Source organism: Aythya ferina, assembly GCF_964211825.1.
Source record: "Aythya ferina genome assembly, chromosome: 3".
In the NCBI taxonomy this organism is placed as follows: Eukaryota; Metazoa; Chordata; class Aves; order Anseriformes; family Anatidae; genus Aythya; species Aythya ferina.
Genome location: NC_140298.1, coordinates 43491343 through 43515527, shown reverse-complemented (window position 1 = coordinate 43515527; position 24185 = coordinate 43491343). Strand labels below are relative to the sequence as shown.

Below are 24185 nucleotides of genomic sequence, written 5' to 3'. Positions count from 1 at the left end.
ACCAGTTTATCAAAGAAGGGAAGAAAAAAATAGAGAAAAAGCTCTTAAAGTATTAATAATTTACACTGGCCTATTTTGGCAACACAGCATAAAAGTTGAAGTGAGGACAGCACATACTTCTCAATTCATTACAATATCATTACTGAAGATGAACTTCTTGTAATGCCTCTGTGGATGTCAAGTGTAATTACAGAAGAACAAGCACAAATTCCCATCTCTGTCTTATCAAACCTTGCTCTGAAATTGAAGCAGTAGTGAGGAAAAACACAGATTCCAAAGATAAATGTAGAAGTGGAGACAGCATGGCATACAAAATATCCAGTGTGTTGCATAACTGCCTCTGTATGCTACAACAAATAAAGACCCTAATTGGACATCCAACTTCCATAACCAAACAAAACCGCAGATTTGAAACCTGAAGTGTTACTGACAATGGAAAATCCCCCAAAAGCATAAAGAAATGGCCTACTTGAATTTTATCATTAGTGAAGTTAGGACTGGGTTGTTCCCCCCCCCGAAATAGCAGGCTGTTTTCCACCCAAGTGCACTGCAGCAGCCATCAGAACACACCTACAGCTGCGTGTGGTTTTTGGCACTGTCTTCTGCACGCACACTCAGCAGCATCGGTCACCTGCATGTGGGTTATGTGGGTTAGCTTCAAACAGCACTGGAAAAGCATGCACACAGAAAGGTGCATGCAGCTTGTTGGAAATGCTGTGCATGTTTAGTTCACATGCAGAGGGGACGGCAGGGACAGCAGTGGCACAGCCCTGCATTACTGATTTGCTTTCTTCAGCCCTGACCTGGAGGTGCACGTCTGGAGGGCAGCTCAGTCCCTGGCCTCCCCACTGAGATGATCCAAAATCTCCGTGCCAGCAAGTGCCACGTGTATCAGTGGATATAATGGGATGCAAGTGTCCTAACACTGAGGGCTGCAGCTTTTACTTTAGAAACTGGCGAAAAACAAACTCACCATCAGATGTCTGTAAGATAACTGTCTTGCTGTAAGGACCAACACCTGATGAATTAAAAGCTTTGACTCTTGCATTATAGGTGCTGTTGAAATGAAGGCCATCAATAGTGCAGAGAGTCTCCTTGCCAACATATACTTCCTAAACACACCAAAAACAAACAAAAAAAAAGAGAAAGAGGGACACAGTTTAACTGTTTCAGTGTCTCATGATCACGTTAAGACTTCTAAACAGAAATCACAAGTAAACAAATTCTTGTGGCTTTAGTGAATGCAGAGTTTAGGCTGTTACAACATGGATAGCTACAGAAGTGAAGACACCAAGTAAGGTCAGCACTGGAGACACTAAGGTGAAGGTAAAAAGGGAACACAGATTTTACTTTTTATCCTCTTTTCCTAAACAGCTATTCAAAAACACTATTTTGGGCAGTAGTCCTAGAATCTCAACCACCATTACCTTTATATAGGACCATAAAAAGGGGGAAAGGAGGAATAAAAAACAAGTAAGCACAGTTTAATTCTGTTGGAAAGGTTGTCTCATGCCTGCATTAATACATAATTTTGAAACCCGCTAAGACAGAGACAGAAGAATCCAGTCTCCTGAAGATTAGGATCACATGCATCACCTGATGAAACAGCAACTAGACAGCAGAGACATAATAAAAGTCTGCAAAGATTTATTAAAGAGCAAGCACTTGCATAAGGCAAAATATTTCAGGAGGAGGAAAAGCTAGGCAAAATAACAGGATCAGTCAGATGATAGTTTGTGATGAACTGAAAGAAGCCTAGAAACCTCATGTTTATTGGCAAACTGAATACAGCAATAGGAAATGATAGAAAAGGAAATAATCCTGTTCGGCAGCAGGCTGAAAGCCACAGTTCCCAAGCTTTCTCTCCTCTGATTTCTCTTATTTTGTGAAATCCACAGATCTGTGGTAGCAAAGGCTGTAAACAGCTTAAGGCTGTGAGTAAGCAGAGCACTCAGCCCCCAGACACATACTTAAGACACTTAAGTATACGCCTAGAAGCAGTCCTGATGATTAAAGCTCTTTGATAGGAACCTGAAGTGAATGAAGTATGTGATGAATAAGAAAGGGATTACTTAAGTACATGGCAGGGTTTGTGTTTGTCCACCTTGCTTACCGTGGTGGCTGCCACAATAACAAAATCTCTTGAGTCCTGAGCTAGCCTCTGAACTTTCATGGAGAGAAAGAGTTTCAACAGAACTGTTTTTCATCTCTGTATTATAAAATATGCTGCCTGTGCAAAACATTGTATTTGTAGGACAACTCTCACATTTTCCAATCCATCTATTTTTACAGTTGTTTCACCATAACCACTGCTTGTGTTTATTCAGACTGATGCTCTCCACTACAAAGGAAAAAAAGAAACATTCTTAAAAATCTACTCATCAAGAATTGATGAAGCGCAGTCAGTATCACTGCTCTCAGATATGTAATCCTTCAGGAAAATGGTCAGCAAACTCTTATTGAAATGGGATTTCTGAGAAGCCTGCATTTTATCTTTCCGTGGGTAAAACAGGATGTTCCTACCCCAGCAAACAAAGTGTTTCACTTAAAAACCGTGACCTTTGAGCTTTAGGGATTGAGATTGTATTGTATCCTTTCAATCCAAAATCCTGACATGGCAGCACTGGCAGTCCTAAAGCCTTTGCCCATTATTAAAATGCCACATGCAAATGGACCAAGGCTCATTCACACCTTGGATATGCACACCCTGAAATCTTGTCTATTCACAACTATTTCTTTAGTTGTAAATAACACTTGAAATGGTTTATCCAAGACACTGGAACGTGTCGCACCTCATCCACTGCACACGGATAGATACCGCTCTCACCTACTAACATTAACTCTGTCAGCAGCTTCTGGCCAGTCATTCTCAAAGGTACCTTTTCACAAATGATACTTGGACCAAGGAATTGAGGAGAAGTTCTAGAAACACAGTGCCCTCTCCAAAACACCCTGCCAACATTGCTGTTTTTTCTAATGAAGGGCATCCAAACCAGGTGCCTTTGCTGGCTGTGGTGTAGTGGTTTGGTACGGGGAGGCAGTTCCTTAGGTGGGCCAGCTCCAGGCTATTTAACTAGCTTTACTAACCTTCAGGTTTCTGGTGGGAAGCCAGTTTACAGCTCCCAAAGAAATCTCATCACATGTTTTAGGCACAATTTCCCACTTGTGAAGACAGCAGATGTGCTCTGTAGTAATGATTTCAAGGCACTAGGCCCTGGGGAACGCATCAGCCTAGCCTGGTCCTGAAGTCACAGAAGTACGAACAGTAGCAGCAATCCTGTCCGTGGTAGGCAGACCACTGCTTCCAGCATGACATGGCTGGCAGAAAGATGGTTGAATTACTTCTGCGGTTCATTTATTCAGATGTGGAGGGAGGGGACAAGAGTATCCTGCATCTACAGGCATGAGTGAGCAGTTGTGGAATCACCCTGGAGGTCTGGGAGGATGGCACTCAGGATGTCCTCCCGTACTTACTGAGGCCACTGCAGCGTGACTGAGGAACACTTCCCCTAGCCTCATATCATCCACTCTCAGAGAAAAATATTAGAAATCCTGTATTTTCATGCAGGATCCTATTTTAAATCTGAACACTAGGGGGAAAAAAATGCATTTCTGGACCAAGAATTTCATCTATTGGAAGGGGAAACAATATGGACAGACGAGAGTAGGAGCTTCAAAGAAATCCTTGCTCCGTGGCATGAAGCACTTCCAGCCCCTGTAGGCTAGTGTGGGATTTTCTGTGGGGGTGTTCTCCAGGGAGGACACACAGTAGATACACTAGTGACTTGAAATTCCACCTTTCACCTCAGCAAGGCCTCTTTGACAGCTGCCCAGGAAGAGCTTCAATCAAATTCCTACCCAAGCTGGGGCTCCTTCTAAGGAGTAGAAACCACATCCAGAGCTTTCTACATCCATGCAATGAAAGCCAGGGATGCTTTGACAAACCAAACCTTCCCTACTCCCTCTCCCCACCCTCAGACAGACACAAATTCATATCCTGAGGAAACTTATATACAAAGAAACACAAATAAATGCTGAATGAAATTCTCACTCGGAATTGGCCACCATCTCCATCATCAAGTTCCAAGATATAACCCTCCACTGGGTTGTGGCTCAAAGGTGGCATCCTCCAGGCCAATGTCACACTGTTGTTTCTGGTGCAACACTTCTCCAGCTGCAGTAATGGGACGGGTGGCACTGTAACAGGAACTGAGTACAGATTAGTGCAGCTCTGCCCTACCCCCTCAGTCTGTGCTGGGAGCAGGACCACAACCACTTGCTTCCCTCTCCTCCTGGGGAGTGAATGGTAGGGGGGGATCAGAAGGGTGTGGGTTGGAAGGGACCTTTAAAGATCATCCAGTCCAACCCCCGAAGATGGCCCTCAAAACAAAAGCCGGTAAAAATGATATAATGAAATGTTTTTACTTGGCTAGGCAAACCATTTGGCAGAAATATGTAAATTAAAACGTATTTGGAAACTGTTCCAATTGCAACGTTTATCTAAATCCCTCAGCTCAGGTAGCCAAAGGAGCTTCTGCGTCACAGGAGACTGCTTGTGGCTCTGTCCTTTTGGAAATTAGAGCCGTGAAGTTATCTGCAGACATGCTTTTTTACTGACTTGCCCAGGAAAAAAACACACCAAGACGCTGTTGACCAGAGCAGCATCTTAAAAATAAAAGTAAACAGAGTACAACATTCAGCCCTGCCTCTGGGAAGAGGCCTCCACCACACCTTCTCTACCATGCACACCTGAACTCTCACTGTTCGTCCTTTGCTGGAAATTATTAAGTGAAATTTCAGTCTCCTGGAGAGATCTGGCATGTGTCTTGTGCACGACTGAAATTACACAGGATAAGTGGGATATACGTGACGCACAGGCCCTGCCTCGTCTTCTGCCCAAGGCTTAATTTCAGCGTTAGGATCATTTCTGCAGAGCTCCGCGGCGTCTTGCAGGGAGCTGAGTGCTCTGAGCATTCATTGACTGAGCTCTTAACAATGTCAATTTGCTCTTCTTTTATGTACTCCACTTTGAGCCTCTAGTTTATTTTCCTCCTCCTGCCTGTGAGAGAGCTAAGCCCTTGAGCTGTTCCTTTCGTCCTATTTAACCTCTCAGCATAAAAAGGACTGCTCATGTTTCGTGCAGCAAACTGTCTGTGGGAAAACAGGGGGAAAATGCTCCCTACTGTGTCAGGAGGCAAAGGCTTCACCCCCACGTTGGAAGGGACAAAAGTCAACACCCTACCCCAGCAGAATGAGTGTGGCCTGTAACAAAGGAGCTCAATAAACTAGCTCTTGAAGGATTTTCTGAAAACAAAACACAATAGAAACCTTTGCTGCTTTTCCTTGATATTTAAGGATGATTCAGAGGGTATCATATATAAAGACCTACTTGTTTTTTTCCACACAAAAAGTTCAGACTTTTCTCTAGAAGGCACCGTGTCTGGAAAAGTAACAGAAATATGGCATTACAGGAGCCAAAAAACTGACAGCAAGGAATTCAGAGGTAAAGCAAATTTTAAACAAACCAGTTTTAGTTTAGGGTTTTGTTTGTGTTTGTTAGCATGTGTATTTTCAGTGATTGATGAACCTGGGAGAAGACAGGGCTGCATCAGCCACCACTCCCACTCCTGCCACTCTGGCTACCCTGCTAACTCTCTCAGGAAGCGTTTGCTGGGTCCCCCCTACCTCTGAGACTCCCTCTGGCAAAACTACATGAAAACCTCATTCAGAAAGCTTACTAAGTGCAAACTAGGCAGCACTCCCACACTCCTCAACAAACTGCCCAAATCCCTGTGCTGCACAGTGGCCCAGGACAGGATAAGAAGCTCCCCCCAGGCAGGTGTCCAGCTTTGCTGGATTACGCCTGCTGCACTCGCCCTCCTGGAGCAGCTGGACACAGATGGTTGGAGATTTATCTTGACCTCGGACTCCCTTTGGGAGGAAAGAGGGTGAACTCTTGCTGTAAAAGTCATAGGAAAGTACAGAGGGAGTTGAATAAGTGGGACACGGGGATGCACTTCATAGTGAAGAGCCATGGGACAGCGCTAGGAAAAGACAAATATAGGCTGTCAGGAAAAAAAAAGTTTCAGATGTTAAATAACAGTGCTGTCCCACTTCTGGTTCAACTTAAAAGTCCTCTAGAGAGTTTTTGAAGGAAAGGAATGAAAATATAAAGGGAGAAGTGATACTGCATTGGCACAGCAAGACCTATTAATGAGCTTGAATAATGTCCTGCTATTGTAGAAGTGCTACACACAGGTCATGCTTAGCTAAGAAATGTGATACTGATGCCTAACGTCAACTCAGCAGTTTCAGAAACACATTAGTCAATGCATCTCACAGCTGATCTTCTCTTAGGGTAGAGTAAGGCTGTTCTAAGATTTTGCTTGTTATTTGTCATCATGTGGATATAAATGACTGTTCAGAGGAGGTACAGAAAATTGGCAGGTAGCTACATTCTTTCCTGTTTTGAACCTGGTCTACATTTTACAACAAACCAAGACTGCATGGCAATTCCAGCTGTTTGCACTAAGCAAACCTCAAACACATTATTTGCCTGTGTCCATAGCTTGAACTGAGAAAATGCATTGTACACAATGAGATAGTCATTGAAGAAGACAGGAATTTCATGCCAAGGCACTCAGAAAAAGCAATAAAAAGAAGAAAACACAGACAGAGGAAGGAGATTTAGGAAACCCCAGCACACCAGCAAATACTAGAGCTGTGCATGTATCTCAGCAGGTCAGCTAGACAGGGGACTGCAGGACCCTTACCAAAGAACAGTCAGTGAGACACTTCAGTCAATACGACTGCTTAAGCATCGCTTCTGCTTCTATCACATTTCTGCTCCCTGCACATTTAATTTGGTACTGAATTGCTTTTTTCTTTCCGTAAAAAGGAAAGAAAACAACACTCCCTGATCTTTATTCACTGAGATTGGCCTTAGATATAGGCTTACACAGAATCCACCAGTAAGGTACATGAACAAGTCATCAGAGCAAATCTAATGTGATTTGTTCTCATTTTCATTCTTCTTTGTCTAACACAGTGAATCAATGTTTACTTACAAGCAAGCTTTCACTCTAAATGACCCATGCAAGCTCACTGAGGTTGAATGAGGCCAGAGTTTGAAAAAAAAATTAGAAATTCAGTCATGCATTAAGCATCGATAACAATATTACAGACCTTACATCGCAATGCATTTGCAAAGAAACAGCACGCAGCTGGAAAAGCTACATTGGCCCTGTTCTCGGAGGCTCCCCCCAAAATCCCTTTACAGACAGTCTCTGATGTCTTTAGTGTATCTACTCTTGTCAGATTGATCCATACGGTGAGTCAGTAACACTCCCCTCAACACCAAACATTTGGCAAAGATCGATGACTCGGTGTGCTGGGGCAGGTGAGATTCAAGAAAGAAGAGCAGATGTGAAGAGACACAGATTTTTTTGTGTGTGGAATTGGCAACTCAGAAGTATACAAGTCCTGAGGGTAATTTTGCTACAAATAGCGAAACAGAACCAACAACAGCTCCCTCTCAGTCTGCAAAGTGATAATCCTCGTGGGTCTGGGTGTTCACTACTGAAAGGCTTGGTTGTTTACTCTGTAGTATCTGTATCTTGAGATGCAAGACCACTACGCATGAGAAGATGATGCAAAGCTGGCTGATGTCCTTAGAGGTAACTATGTCCACAATGACGTCCATAGAGGCAAATTTCAGAAACAAAAATGTCAATGTGTCAGATAGAGAGCAGCTCAAATACAAACAGATTTGTAGTCAGTCATAAACTGAAAAATATACTGCATATACTTAACTATGCTCAGTACCTACAAATGTTGGCTCAGGACCAGTTGGTGGCACACGTTGCTTGGGCATACATCAGTGCCAGGGGGAATAACGCAGTCCCTTATGCATCTGCAGTAACGGGGACCAGGATAAATGGCATTTCCACCCCTGTTTGCACCATTTCTACAGCCAGGCCAGGTCTCAACATGCACCAGCCATCTGTACTGACCAACCCAACGAGATTTGCAGCTTGGTCAAAGCCAAGACAGCCCAAGGAAAAGTTCTTCCCAAGGACTAACTATCACAGTGCTGCTGGGGAGCAGTGCCCAAGCTGGTCTTTAAGCTCTCCACAGGCTTAAGCAGAAGCAGTCCTGCCCTGTCCCCTGCATCTCAGGCTACGTCTAGCTCAGTGCCAGAGCTTAACAGTGATAGTACTTTAAATGGGTTTGTCAACTAACAGTACTATCTCTCATAAAGCTCCAGTGAATCTGGCTCAATTAGTCTCTAAGTCCTCACACTTAAAGCCAGATGAACATCCACAAGCCAAATACCTAAGCTGCTCTCACCTCAAGTGACCTGTGGCTAATGAGCAATCTAAGTGGATAGTTTAGCTAAATTCTTTAAATGTTAGGGATGGAGACTGGTGGAAGATTAGTACTAAATATATTTAATAATAAATATGGCCAGCATTAAATATAAACTGATTTAAACAGATAAATGCGATAATATTTGGAGAAGCTTTATCAGCAATACTCTTTCTCTCTTGACTGCTTTACAGCTCTAAGCATTTCAGGAGCAATTTGCAGATGTTTTTTCAGTAACTTCTTTAACACAGCCTGTTCCTGTCAAGATGTAAGCCATTCCTGGTGAGCAGACTTTGGCCTTTAACCGTTTACCCATTCTTTCTCCACAGATTTATCTGCCAAATGATCCACTCCATCTTGGGTCTCTTAGGTTCAGAATCAGGTTCAGGGAGAACAGATAAACTGAACTGAAATCTTTATGCTTATTTGGAGTTAAAAAAAATAATCACATCCAACATCACTACATGATTATTCTTAACTTATTCATGAACTTCTGCCAGCCTCTACCCCGCTGGCCACTTGTTTAACTAAGGCTTGATTCACCACTGAGTGGAGAAAGTGGCCTGATTCCCAGAGACCACCATGGGTTTAACATCTAGTCAGCCTATATATCTCTCTACTTAATCCTGATGCAGTTGTGTGCTCTGCGCACACCACGTGCATTACAAGCACATGTTTGTTAGTATGTTTTTGCCAATGGCATCTACTGTTCATCAGCTTCTGCTTTTAAATAATTTCCTTAACCTCCTCTTCCATTTATTTGTGCCCCTCAGGATCGTTCTGACAACTGGAATCAAGGAACAGTACAGGCACTGAACTACTTTCTGCCTGTAATTCTCCACCTCCCAGTTTTATTTTATTTTAAAACCTGAGCACTGTTAGCAGCACATTCCGGATATAAGCCAAAGGGGTTCTCTCCCAATGAAGCATATGTGTGTGGGGGGGAGTATTTATTTACTACTTCAGCTGTTCCCGACAAGATAGAGGTAACTAGTATTTTGATTAACTCTGTTAAATCTATGAGTGCTATAAAATGGCATGAAGTTTCATGCAGCTGATGTCTTTTGAATCACCAAAGCTAACAGACAGTCCTACTTTGAAGAATTCATCTTTTCAAATATGCAACGGCACATGGTATCACTGTCTGAGCCTGTCCGGGTCACTGCATGTAAGGTGAGCACACCCTTCTCGGAAACACCCAGCGATCTTAATTTGTTTGAAAGGTTTTTAAAAATATCCAGCAATTTCAAGTCATTTCTCTTTCCTCCCTCTGCGTCCCCCCGCTTCCCAGTGCAATTTCAACACGTGCATGAAAAACAGAAAAACAAAATCACAAAAGCTCACCCCTACATTTCATCTGAATAAAATCCAAATGGTGAATCGCCTCCAGTAAAGGTTCACTATCCAATGTCAGGTCAAACTCAGCAGACACTTTTGGCTCCAAGGCTCCTTTGACCCATTGTTCCTGGGATACCTGAACACGTTTGATTAAAGCATCTGAAATCTGAAAGACAGCATCAAGCTTATGATGAAACTGCAGATGAAGCAGCACATTGGAAGACATTAGAAGTGACAGTATGGCTGAGAAATACTGCACAAGGAAACCAGGAATATGACAGCATGAGAGTTGAGATGGGATCCAGTAATTCTGGGGTGAGTTCCATTTATGTGGTATCCTTTGGTCTCCTCCTTTCAAAAACAATCTTAGAATAGGGAAGTAAAAACTGCATTCGTAAAGACTATTAAGATTGTTATGTATCATGTCTCTGAATGCCTCATGCACTTGTGAGCTCTGTTCTCTGCTGTGTACAGTATTGTTTTGCTCTCCTGTTTAAACAGCAGTTGCACAAACAGAGGCTTACATGTAAGAGAGTCTATCCATTTAGCACAAATAATTCAGCTGAAAGGAATAAAAAATCAAAAGGAAAAGAAGGTGTGTATTTCTCAGTGAGGGAAGTAAGTTGTCAGCCAGATTTCCTTAGAATATGATGGACTTGCTATCAATACATCAAAACAATTTTGTTTTTAAATCTTTGCTCTAGCTCAGCCCACAGACAATTAGGCCAGAAGTCACACTAAGATGATCCCAATGGCCTCCTCTGTAAGTGAAATCTTGGCTCTGAGGAAATCAATGAACTCAACTGTCCTTGAGTTCAGCAACACCAGTTGGATACCTGGAATCCTTCCCAGTGACATTCCTGCAAATCACAGAGAGCAGAATTTTCTTCTGTCTAGGTCAGAGATATTTTTCCTGTACTGCAGGAGTTCAGATATTCTTCCTCACTACTGTCACTGTAAGACACTTCTGTCTCGACTCCTGCACCAACAGCTCCTAACCAGTCTGTGCCTTAAGTGGAGAAGCATCTTACAGCCTTCCTACAACCTTGGAGTCACTTACAGGGGTGCTGGATCCCTTGGCTGCGTTTCAATATCCTGGCTGCAGGAGTAGTTGGCTCTAAGTAATGCAGTGCTTCAGTGTTTGCTGGTAACCTGGAAATCATTGTTAAATAAACCAGGAAAATGTAAAAACAAAAGTACTTTTTTTACGTAAAAGGCGAGCGCAAAGAACGAAGTCACAAAGGTTATAGGAAAAATAAGCTGAAACAAAAAGAAAGCATATATCTAAGCATGTGTGTAAGACCTAAAGGTTGCATTCGTTCTGTAGTATCCAACTGACAGCTTGCTAAAATGCTGTGTAGTCTTTGAGATTAACATACACCACACATTCCTAACTCTTGTTTGAGACCAGACGTGACAGTAACAATCAATCTGGAGTGCTAATAGGTTTATGTTGGCTAATTTTCATCCTGTTCTTAGGGATACTGTGACAGCCCTCTGACATTCATGCATTCATGTGTGCAGCATGCCCTGTTCAGCTGACAGCCACATACAAATCATTCTGTCTGATGTGCCTTTCTTCTTAGGCAATTTATAAGGCAATAAAGCTAATACGTTAAAATAAGAATTAAGGAAAATAGTTAATGTGATTAATTAGGCCAAGTAATTAATTGGATAGTAAAACTTATGTTTTTTCTCATCAATTGACCCTTTCATGATTTGCCCTATCTCCTCCCTCATCTTGGCAATGGTAACCATGAAAGACTCCTGCTTCCTCCCTGGGACCTAGGCTGCACAGCTCCTGGAACTGAGCCAGAGGAAGTCAAATGTTAAAGAAGAGACACCTGCCAATCAATCCTTCATGTTGTAGGCTTACATGAGATCTAGCCATAAAATCTCACTCAGTAGTTACTGAGGCAGATTCTAAGGGGCCTTCTATACATTTAAAAACTCTTCATACCTTAGGACACACCTCTAATGAGTTGTCTGTTGTAGAGAAGATGGAATAAAACTATCAGATTTAGTGATATTAAAATTATATAGAAAAAGAAAAGATTGCACCTAAGAAACAATATTTGCAACTGGCCTTTTAGACATTACCAACAGGAGTTAAAATGAACCTGCCTTGGAGGTGAAAGGTGCTAATTAGCAAAGCAGTCCATTTTTAGATTTACATATCAATTTATTTTTTTTTTCCTCAGAACACTGGAAAGAAAAATACCTGTAAAAACCCAGAGGGATCATTTTCTTTGATAACTTCTAGGCAGTACTCCATAAGCCCTGTTGACTGACGTAGCTTCAGCGTACAGTGATTTATCTGGTCCCAAACAACCTGGAAAACAATCAGTACAGTCCTGATAATTGCCTCAGCTCACAGTGAAATGTATAAAATTATTTCAGAAGAGGCAACAAACGGATGAGTGTGTTAAAGCTATGCTTAATTTAGCTGCCATATGGCCATTGCCACATCTCCATCAGCTACACTCACTTGCTCTGTATTGTAAATACCGATAATTAGTTTGGCAAAATGTTGTGCACAGGGAATCTCAATTTTCAGAGCAGATTAATTGCTCAAACCTCAGGTTTGCTTGGGGCAGAGAGAGCACAGAACATGTTTTTGCATTTGCAGTATTCACATTTACAATCGTGCTTTCACTAAAAATTGAGCTTTCAAAAAACCTTTGACTTAAAAAGCAAATATTACAGAGGGTAACTGCAGGGATAGCTTCTTGCAGATTATACTCTGCCATTATCTTCACAATTCCCCATTGATCCTGTTCTGCTTGAAGATGCATTGCTAGGATTAAGAATGCCTCTCATTTCTTCCAGATTTTGTACTAGGTTCTGCTGTAAATTAGGCCTAATAGCACTGTGTTCAGTCACAGAACTCCACAGTTACCTCAGGCTAAGGGGAATGAAAAGCAGGATCAACTATGCTGTTAAAAGCACGTCCTAGATGTTGGTTCTTGTTAAGCACGGGAATTTTGGAATGCTTACTTCAGGTAGATTTTATTAATTGTTTTCCACTTTATATTTTTCACTTTGATTTTTCCTTCTGTCTTAGATGCCATTAATGTTACCAGCACTGTAATATCTCAAAATCATTTATGTAGTTCCCTTTTCCAAGAAATTTGCCTATTTTCTGACTGCTGCTTTGTTTAACCACCCATAGCTTTCTTTTCTTCCCTTTACAGCATCTCTTTAATATCTTTCGAGTAGCGCATGAATATCTGGTGGTGGCCTGTCTGAATTTCAGAGACTTGAAGAGAAACCAAAATCCTCAAAGATTTACTTGGGCAGAAGGGGTTTCTTGCATTTGGAAGGACCTACAATCGAAATCACAGAGAGGTTACACTAACAAGCAGCTGTCAAAAGTGGGCCCCAAAGTATCAGATACATAGAATGATGGCCTCACTCAAGAAATTGCTGAAGTACAGGCCTAATTTTAAGTGTATAAGCACATTTCCATTAAACTGCTAAGACGGAACCTGCTGAAGGACTTCAGGATTGGGCTGTTCAGCATTAAAGGGCTCAGAACTTGACAAAACGCTCACTAACACAAGGTATCAACAGCTGAATATTCACAGCTAATGAGAGTTACACTCACTTTTAGCTTGTGCTCACGTTCCTTGGTAACTTTTGTGAGCAGCTTGGCCTTTTGTCGTGTTAACGCATCGACCAAGGCATCGCACTGAGCAACGAGACAGGCTTCGTAATCCAACCCGTTCTCCTAGAAGAAGTTGAGAAACATATTAATCAAAGAACACATTTTATAGCTTACACGATTGTTCATTCTTACCATTTTCCATTCAGAGAAGATTTCTTTTCAAGGTTTTAGCATGCCTATTGCCTTTCTGATTTCATTATTGCTGTACCATTAATATCCACATGCTATAAAACAAAACAGTGAGATGCTATGCCACAGAGTAAGTTTATATGAAAACCTTGATTTACTGGCACTTTTCCAGACAGCAGATGTAGTATAACATAATGTAAAATCTAAACCTGCCATGCACAATGCATATATATATGTAAGAGGGTTCTGTCCCACTGTATAATTATTGCAGTGTAGCTCCCTTGAAATCACTAGCTCTACACTATGACAACTAGAAGAGAATTATGGACCAGGATGCAGTCCATAGGCTGATTACCAAGAAATGAATCAAGTACGAATATTATTCCTGAGATTTTGTGTATTGCCTCTAGTACTTTTTCACAAATAGCAAGCACTTGGCAGTCTTTTATTGATGCTGTGGTAAAACTCTCTACTGGGCAGGGGCCAGCACGTGAGGTGCACAATGTGTACTCCTGCTGAGCCCTGAACAACGCCTGGGTATCGCTCAGCCTTGCATAAACTCCTATACAAAAAACAGGGCACAAACCCCGCTTCCACGGACTCCCACTGCAGCTGTAGAAATCTGTGTGAATGTCTTGAAGTGTCTTGTGCTAACCCTCCTCCAGGGGATGGCTCCCTCTGGTTGTGGAGTTGGTGCTGTAACATCCATCGAAGGGAGGCTCTCCCTTGCTTCATCTGCTGGGGAGGCTAGAAGGAGAAAGCTTTCAAGCTCCTCTTTCCAGGAGATGCTCAGCTGTCCTGTTAACTTTTTAACCAGGTCCCCAAATCAACAAAAAGAAAAAAAGTGAGATGATTTTAAACATGTGCTTAAGGAGAAGCATCTCCATGGAAAGCCATCACACATCACACACCCCTAACTCCTTATTTTCTCTCAGCTCTTTTGTTTATGCTATTCTCTTCTTTTCTGTTCATTTCTTTTGTCTTCATTCTTTTGAGACCAAATCTTTCAGCACTGCATTCCTTTCCCTGCAGTACAACACCTTCATCCCTTCCTCTGTCCAAGGGAAGCAGGCTCACTCTTCATTGTCCTAGCCACTGTCAGTGAGAGGGGAGCAGGGAGACACCACACAGCTCAGTTACTGTTCACAGGTTTGTTCTAGATTCCTCCTGTTTGTATCTCTCCCTCCTCGGCTTTTATCACACCTGACTCACTCTTAAGCTTCTTTCTGTCAAGCTTCTCTTGACACACTGTTATGTGTACAGAGCCTGACTCTGTAAATGGCTGTGGTGCATCGTTTTTTCTCTTCATTTTCTGTTCACACATCAAACAGGGTGTTTGGCGACATGCCTCTTCCGAGTGAGAAAGGAGGAAATTGTTACAGCAGATGGGAAAATGTGAAAATCGGATAATGACCACAACAAGGAGGAGCAAGGAAGCAACAGGGGCAATGAGGAAGGAACAGGCAGTTTCTAAAGAGAAAAGACTACAAGATTTAAAAGTGACCTCAGAAAGGGGAAGGGAATGAAGACGAGGAGAAACCAACAGATCTGCAAAACGGGAGAAAGAATAGATTATGAATTTGCAAACTGCCCCAGGCAAGACAAAAGCACTGCTCCTGGTAGCTCTGACACGCTCAGAGAAGAGATGAAGAGTGGATGGCTAACTGGTCCAGTATGCATTGAAACAGGATAATAAAATGAACATATGGCTCACTCCTTTGTATAAAAATACATTTTGGCTGAGTAGTGTCTGTATGCATGTGTGGTAACCACAAGACAGCTATTAGACATACCCTGCACTGAGATACATGGTTCCAGGTACCTACATGCAAATTACATCTATCTACCTCCTCAAAAATCAGTCCAAGAACTGTTCTTCGGTCCAAAGGCCAAAAGGCACAGATCAGCTCATGACACATTGAAATCCCTTCCCCTAAAACAGCATGGCTGCACCAAACCTGCCTACTGGGAGCAATCCCCAGCATGTGCCATCGGCCAGTGCTGCTCAGGCTTCACCTGGAAAGAGTGCAATTTGTCATGGGACAAACCGTGCCGTGTCAGATGGTGTGAGTGATCATCATCTAGCACTCAGTTATACCCTAGCCTTGTTTCACTTACTAATATATATGCAGCTGATTAGTCCTTATGTTCTGGTTTGCTAAAATTCGATGTCCTCATTCAGACTCACGCTGGAGACTGGCTCAACATGTGAGGTTCACATCCAGCTTTGTGTCCAGACACACCTGAATTTTAGAGGGTGGTTGGTAGATACTATTTCCTTTTTCAAGCCCTCCTCTAGCATTTAAGCAATGAGCAGCATCAAAGAAATTACTTGGTCTTTTGATCTAATTCTAGCAGCTCCCTTAAGCAGAGCAATTTGCCAGTGATTTTATTGAAACACATTAAAGGATTTTACAGCGTAGTCATAAATAGTCGTAATAGGCCACCTTTGGGTTTCAAGAGGGAAAAAATACATTTTTAATGGAGGTAGATGACTCAAGAAAAGACTGGTGACAGACTATTGTTTTGGATGAGTTATCCCAGCCTAAAATAGCTGCCACTACATATAGGAAGAACGGCTCTCTACAGGTACCTCTCCTTCTCCTTGGAAAATGTCAGAAGCCCAAGTGACTAGGCTGGATGAGCTATTTACCTTTTAAATAGCTAAGGTCAGCTGAGAAAAACCTCATACTGCATCCAAAACATGACACGTGACAGGTACCAGTCAGTGGCTGCATGCTGGTTTCTTTCAGCTAGATGTTCTTTCCTTTAACCAATTTCCTAGTCTTCGCTTGTTCTCCTTCCCACCCTGTCACAGAAGGCTGTGAGGGTGGGTAATTATGCTGCTCTGTGGCAATCCACGAGCTCTGGCAGCATTTGTGGTACGAATCCATAATTTGCAGCATAAAGTGTCATTTCTTTAATGATTACGTTCTAAACCGAATACAGATTTTTGAACTTGGGCTTTGGCTTTCTGTTAGTAACAGAAACAGGACTTGCTTGTTGATGAAAGATGAGCAGGCATATCGTGGAGCAGATGATGCGTATCGCACAGAAAACACACAGCAGCAGAGCGCTGCTGCTGCAGATAGCAAGTGTCCCCTCCTGGAATCAGTGAAGCTCAAAGCACAGCAGCACACCCCCAGCCCCACTCTGCAGGGTGAGAAGGAAGTTAAGGATCACCTAACCTCCAACACTGATCAGAGCTTAAATCTGGTTGAAAATAGAACTTGTTTCATTTGGGGTTTGTGCTCTCAATTATTGCACTCACCATGAGCCCTATTCTCACTGTTGAAGCTCGGCAATTATGTGCATGGAAATATCTTCTCCTTCAATAGACAACCAAATTGATTTAGTTTCTTTTTCCTTATTTTTGACTTCCTAAAAATTCTCCAATAAACAGGTTGGCTGGATTTTATCCAGAAATTAGTACATTTTTAGAAATTGCTAGATGAAAAACAAGTAGTAAATTGTAAGTGGGTAAAAATGAGAACTTATCCTAAATTCAAAGAATTATCATCAGGCAGGAGGCTGGATTCAATCAAATACAAATCAACACAGCTCCAGCGTCCAGTATTGAATATCAGCTTCGTGCAATAAGCAGCAAACAATCCGGAAGCTAAAAGAGGCTTACAGGCATTATTTGATGAGTAATTTTGCCTAGCAAATACATTCAAGAAAGGTTAGACGATTCCAGGAAATATGAGAACAGCAAAGGAGACAAAGTCATCAGATAAATTATTCACTCAGTTCTATTGATTACATATTATCACAACAGCTAATATTCTACATACCTGTATCTGCTGCAATAAATTTTTCAGCTGAACCAAAAATTCTTTAGCTTCTTTTGCTTTATCTGAAACACCATTTAAAGCCTGAGAGAGCTGTGCCTGCAAGAAAAAAAAAAAAATAGAAGGAAAAATTAGAGATAAAATGCAAAATCTCTTACTAATCCTTGCTTTTAACAATTAACAATGAGCTAAAAGGTTTACTTGCTGTCACATGTATTCTTACACACAGACTGTGCTTGAAGAGAAGAGTTAAGATTTTAATTGTAGTAAGTTTTAATAAAGGAGAAATATGCATGTGGGGGCAGTCAAGTATTGTGTCTGCACATTACATTTTATTACAGAGACTCTGTAACTCAAAATACTTTTTACAAGACAACTACCCACATATATAACGAAATAATAGTCTTACACAGCAGCATCTGTCATGCCAAAAAAATCCCCAAGTGCTTTCAAAAACAGTTTTTTTTTTTTCCAAAGCCTGAAATCTTTTTAAATGTAGTAGATTCTACCAAACCTACGACTTCAAAGACAAATCTGTGTTTTCAGACTTCATAGTGATGTCTTTTGGGGGCTTCAGTTTTCCATGCTCCAATCCAAGAAACGGGTGAACATTTCTGGAGAAGCTGAAAAAACCTCTTCTGATAGCTTTTGACAGGTGAGATATGAGGACTTGATCACTGCGTAAGTACACACTGGACACCCAACTTTTCATTTGCTCAGCTGGCACCTGATCTCTCTAAACTGAACAAGACATTTCTTGATGGACTTTCTGGGTTGGAAGGAAACTCTGTCTGGAGGAACCCATGGTCTGAGCGCACAGTCCTTGAGCAGCTTCCTTAGAGCCTGGCTGGGACTACAGAAACCACACTCTTCCATCTAGCAGCCCAAATCCAGCATTAGGTCTCTGCCAGTGTAGCATGGAGAGATGGGATGGGTCCCCTTGTGGGTGTCACTGAAGACATTTTCTTCTTGCTGTCATACTCGGCCTTCTTCACAAGGGCATACACCGAGCATGGGGCTCTGGGCTCCTGTGCCAAGTCCTACCAGTTGGGCCTTCTCCTCTGGGTTTGCTTCTTAGTCGCACTTGGCCACCATCAGATTGCCAATGCCCAAGTAATATCCTCAGCAAACAGATAATAATAATTGATGGAGAAATGGAAAATTAAGTATTCTTGATAACGTCAGACCCCCAAAAGTTTACAGTCTCTTTGGCGCTAGGACTAGAGGGTGTCTTGATACAGCACCTTCTATGAAGGAAGGCACAAAAGCTATGAGCCCCTAACAGGAGTCCTAGTTGCAGTCCTGGAAGTCCCCTGCTTTCTGCAAGGGTCCCTGTTTTCTGCTAGACCTGCCGATCAGGACTGCAGATCAGCCCTCTGTGTGCTGGTTGTGGCTGCCACAATTTAAAGCCCACCCTTTTTGATGGCACTTTCTACCCAACCCACAAGGTGTTTGGGCCTTTGGTTTGTCCAGCTGACACATGACAAGGTGGAACTGGGGTATGACAAAGCAGTGGGGAGGAAGCAAGAAAGAAACAGGGGGCACAAGCATCAGAAGTCCTGCCAAGGACCGACCCAGCACAACTGCCCCAGTGTTTCTGTCATAGCAAAACCAAGGACTGGTCCTGACAAAAGTAAAACTTTTCCAACATCAACCCTCACTTACAAATCAAAGTGTATTTTGCCAGATAAGATGAGCCAAAAATTATTTGTGGCCATCAGGTAGAAACCCAAGCCAATGCAGACGAACTGTGGCCACCGCAGGCGCTGCCGGCAATTCGCACAGTCATGCCCGGCTCCAGTCACGCTACCACTGCGAGGGACTGGAGCAGACACTTGACAAAGTCATTGATCAGATGGCTCTTAAGGGAATTTTCGTGCTCACTAAAAACAGCAGTTGCATTAATGCGGCTGCAGCACGGAACCACGGAGAAGACCAGACCTCCATTTATGAAACCCACTTAGAGATAATAGCCTTGTTTTTCAAAGCGATTGCAAAGGATACCTTACAAAGCAGTGGCATCTGGTCCTGCACTTCCCATTAAAATCAAACCGAGCTACATGACTAAGCCCTCAGTAAACCAACCAAACCATAAAATGCCCTGTACGCTCCGAGCAGTCTTGCATGCTGCAGAATATTTACTTGAAGCCAAGCTGAAACATTACAAGCTCCATTGGCTATGATAATTAATAACTCCTGACAAACGGTACTCTGCTGATGGTTGTCTTTACTATCATACCTGCTCTGGCAACACAAAAGTGGGGATGCTGGATGCCAAGTTTCTGCTTCTATCAAACACAGGAACAGGGAGATAATGAGGGTGAGTAATTAAATCCAGATAGGCATGGAAGACTGATGCTTCCTTTGATTGTAGAAAATGAACCAGATAATGCCAATGTCCTTTTTCGAGCGCACAGCTCGTGTTCGTTTAGCTTGTTTTCCCTCTTTCTCTCTTTAGCAGCAGATTGGCTATTGATTAGATAAGCTTACCCTGGCGCTGAATGCTGAAAGAGCCCTCGTGTTTTGGGGAGCACAAGTCTTCACACCAGCAAATAAAAGCAGGCGTGCAGACTCCAATTCTATGTGTCCACAATCATTTAGGAAGTGCAGAGCTGAAACATGCCCACCACCATTCCTCATATTCGTAGGTCCTCTGTTCTTGTTTTGAATGCCTCAACCAACTTCTCTGGCTGTACTTTTACTTCATCACCTCAAGCTGTTGGTCCAGATGCACAAGTCATGTGAGTGAACATAACACAGCCCACCTAACTCAGTGGATTTACTTACCCTGCTCCATGCCATCAGGACCCTCTTTTTGTTTTCCACCCTTTTTCATCCCTCTAAAGGAGAGGTTACGTGCAGCAGGGTAATGGGGAAACCTGCACCATTAACAGGGGCCAACCAGTCTTGAACAGCCATAAGGGCAGTAGCACGGCTGAGGGGAGATGCCATTCGCACCGTGTAGTCTGAAACACTGCGTGGATGAGTTCACACGCTCTGTAATTTCCCACCAAATCACTACATAAGGTTCAGACAACGGAGAAGTTGAAGAGCCTGAGCAGAAGGCTAATGCAGAAGTGGGTGGAAACGGTCCTGAAGGTGAAGACAGGCAGGGGCTCTGGACAAACAGCTCTAGGGTCGGTAGAGAAATTGCTCATCTGAAGTTTGCTGTTGTGGGATGAAACCACGCCCTGTAAGAGGAGGGGGACATGGCACTACCATGTGTATCTAAGTATCTAACTCCAGAGCAATTTTTCAAGAGAATGTGAGCTGCTGATTTAGGCTGTCTGACTGCATGGCTCCACTGTATTTACTTTCAGCCAAGCACATTGTTCTGGGGAAAGTAATATTCACAGGAGACCAACTTCAGAGTCCCCAAATTAGTTCATTTTGAATCTTTTTTTTTTTTTTTTTGGCTTTCACCAGCCTTTTCATGCTAAGATTGAATCTATAAATCAAGAGAAATCACATTCAGTGATACCATACTCACTGAAAAAATGCAGTAAAAATAGAAACCAACTTGCTCTTGTTCATTCTGGTGACATCAGAAAATGACCAACGGTGCACTCTGATCACAGCAGAGTTTATCACACTGTTCAAAAAGGCACCAACCAGTTTTAACTCAAAGTAGATTGTAACACAACACAAGCCGGTCCCTCACAACACACAAAACGTTAACCACATGTGAACAGTGAGCTCGGTCACTGCTCATGGAAATAATTCTGCTCAGAACTGGAATCTGCCATTAGCAGCTTAGTGATGGCTGCAGATCTGTGATCTGCTACTTCTGAGTTGAGAGAACTTCTCCCATGCACAAGTAACAGTCACATTAGTGAGGAGGAGGCTGAGCCCTTGGCCAAGAGTATGCAATGGACACGCATTTGGAAGGAGCTTGTCTTTCTCAGATGGACAAGCTATGGATTTCAACACCAAGTGGCGTCTTTTGGAGGTCTTAAAACCAAAAGCCAGTGTTTTTCATTATGCTAGCTCATGCTCAGCCACTCCATGGCTGGGGGATGAGGAGACCTGACTTGATTCTGTCCTTTCCGGCAGTGTCTGAAAGGATCTCTCTGGGCTCCTTTCAGTGCTATCTGCAGCAGAGAAGGAGATCCTGAGGCCATCAGAGCTAGCCAAGTACCCTTCGCGTGGCCTGTAGGACTCCTTTGCCCCCAACATAGCTGGACACTCCAAAGGACAGCTCTCAGCTCAGATGTCTTAATACAAATGAACATACAGAGGGAAATTTAACTAACTTTCCCAGGGTCCATCATTTTTAATAAGAACGAGCTAACTTCATGCACTTTATAAACTTTTATGGTCATGTCTTGCTCTTTATTCAAATGGTTGCAAAGACTTATCTTGCACCACCTGTGCTGCAAAGCACTGACTCTGAGATCTCCGGGGTCTCCAGGAAGGGCTAAGGGAAGGGAAGGCTGCAGGGAAGGATCAGACACAACATCATGGGAACCGCAAGAGGCTGTACTTGTTGCCTGAGCCTGTCCTACTATTCCTCACTCAGTTTTGTGCCATGAAGGCCCCCCAGCCATTCCTTCTGCCCTCTGGGTATTGAGGGGAGGAGAAGACCTCCTTGAGGACAGAGAGACAACATGGTGTCCTGCGAGCCTCCCTGCCACACCTTCACATTTAAAAACTTTGTGTGGCTGCGGGCCATTTGACCAATGTGCGGCATTGACAGGAAGGAAGAGGTGGTGGGAAGAGGCTGAGCCCCAGGAGGTGAAATGGAAGAGCGGACAGGACGATGGCATGGACAAGCAAGCTGGCGGGGCTGGCAACCCCAGGTGCCTGCTGGGGGTCAGCCTGAGGTCTGACACTGGGATCAGGCATGGGGGCAGTGGGAGGGAGCCTGCTGGTGCCGGAACAACTCGAGTGAAGGCTGCGGGGCGTCGGGGCTTACCTTGTGCTGCTTCCACATGGCTCCCAGGGCCTTGACGTCGTGCTTGCCGTGCCGGCCGTCCTCCAGGCACTGGTAGCAGACGGGGCTGCGGCAGCTCAGGCAGTACATGCTGTACTGCTCCAGCTCATGCTCGCCGCACGTCGCCGGCTTGCGCCCGCCGCCCGCCCCTTTCCCTTCGCCGCCGGGGGGTCCGGGCTGGCCGGGCGGCGGCGCCAGGCGGTGCTTGGCGAAGGGCCCGCGGGCCGGGTGGCAGCGGAGCTGGCAGGCGGCGCAGTACAGCACCTCGCACTGCTCGCACAGCACGGCCGCCGGCTCGGCCGGGCTGCGGTCGCACAGCTGGCACTTGGCGGTGCGGCCCTGGCGGTAGCGCTGCACGATGGCCTCCAGCAGCCGGTTGCGCTGGAAGCCGCGGAGGCCGCGCTGCTCCAGCGAGGCGCTCCGGTGGCACTGCGGGCAGGTGAGGGACGAGCCCACGGGGCCGGGGCCGGGGCTGGGGACGGCGCCCCGCGGAGCCGCTGCTGCTGCTGCTGCTCCCCCCGGGGGTGCGGGCACCAGCGGCAGCACCCGCACGCCGTTGGGGGACTTGAGGCTGGGCGTGTAGGAGCCGTAGCCGCTGTCGGTCTCGCTGTGCAGGCTCAGCTTGTCCGCGTGGTCCCCGCCGCCGCCCGCCGAGCACTCCGGGTCCAAGGGGGCGGCGGAGCCCCCGGGCGGCCCCGGGGTTGCTGGGGCTGGGGTTGGCGCCGGAGCGGCGGTGCCCCGCGGGTGGAGCAGGGCCGGCAGGTGCTGCTCGCTCTCCGGGGTCTGCACGGCGATGGTGCGGGCGCAGGGCAGGCAGACATTGTGCGAGCAGGGCAGGATGATGGGCTCCCTGAAGAGCGAGCCGCACACCGGGCACTTCAGCTCCTCTTCCATGGCCGCCGCCGTGTGCACGGGGATGGATCGGGGGGCTCCCCCCAAAACTCCTCCCGCTGCCCTCCTCCTTCAGCACCCGGCGGGCGCGGACAGCTCGGCGGGGCCGGGCCGAGGGGCCGGCAGCCCGGGGACGCCGCCCGGCCTGGCCCGGTGGCGCTCTGTGGGGGCGGCTTTATGGGGGCGGCTTTATGGAGGCGGGAGGAGCCCCTCGCAGCGAATGAGGGGCCGCGCTCCTCGCGGCTGGGGAGGGCGAAAACAGCCTGGAAAGGGGCTCTCAGGCCGGAGGGGGCTTCCCTCGGTGCCTGTGGAGGTGCTGTGGGGGTCGGGGCTGCCTGTCCTCAGCGCCGCGGGGGCTTTCTGAGCACCCGGCCGGGCGCTGCCCCCGGGGGTGGGTGGCAAATGGGAGCTCAGGGGCTGAAGGCAGCCCCCTCGGAAGGAAAAGCAGCGCTGGGAGCCCCCCCTCTCCCGTCTGGTTTACTCGGTTTGTTTTCATAGTGGAGAGGGAGGTTATTTTACGCGCTGCTGTTATTTTTTTTTGCTCGTGTGCCTTGTCCGAAAGCCACGTCTCCATGGACTTCAGCTCCCCAAGCAGGTGCCTTTTTATTAAAATGCAAGCTGGTTGGGTCAGAGCAGCTTTTAAAAATTGCACTACTAACTCGTATCTAATAATAATAATAAAAAAAAAAAAGTCCATATTAAACACATCGCCTCTCTCATAATGTTTCTTAATACACGATGATCATTTTGTGGCACTGGGTAGGAAAGGATTTTCCAATTTCGCGTTTTCTTTTTGCCAGGTTATTAAAACTGTTGATGCGTAGAAAAGGAGGGAAGGGGACAGAGAGCACGAATATATTAAAGGCTCCCGGTTTTGCCTTCCTTCCTCTCTGCAGCTCTCCTTCTTGCCTAGATGTTCTCATGACAAGCTGAGGGGAAAGAAAGTCCCGGGTGGCTTCGAGCTTTGTAGCTGCTCGGTTCAAGGTTGAAAGGGGCACGTTTGTCCTCTGGCACACAAAAGAAGAAAGCCCTGACCCACATAAACCCGCCTGTCTTCTGTCTAGGTATC

General features: G+C 44.9%; 1 protein-coding gene across 4 annotated transcripts in view; it reads right to left on the bottom strand.

Annotated features, from left to right (window-relative positions):
- The window catches only part of TRIM67 (tripartite motif containing 67), a 35041-nt gene extending 11673 nt beyond the window's left edge, over positions 1–23368 (bottom strand). The window contains exons 1-7 of one of the 4 annotated variants that reach the window (XM_084515756.1): positions 22208–23368; positions 17296–17391; positions 13313–13435; positions 11927–12037; positions 9712–9871; positions 4052–4209; positions 974–1112 (exon numbers count right to left, since the gene is read on the bottom strand). In XM_084515756.1, the coding sequence (XP_084371882.1) occupies positions 974–1112; positions 4052–4209; positions 9712–9871; positions 11927–12037; positions 13313–13435; positions 17296–17391; positions 22208–23119 (1699 nt within the window). In that variant the 5' untranslated portion in view covers positions 23120–23368. The remainder of the gene's footprint in view (positions 1–973; positions 1113–4051; positions 4210–9711; positions 9872–11926; positions 12038–13312; positions 13436–17295; positions 17392–22207) is intronic. The other 3 variants (XM_084515758.1, XM_084515757.1, XM_084515759.1) reach the window with 3 other exon arrangements.
- Positions 23369–24185: the final 817 nt, after the last annotated feature.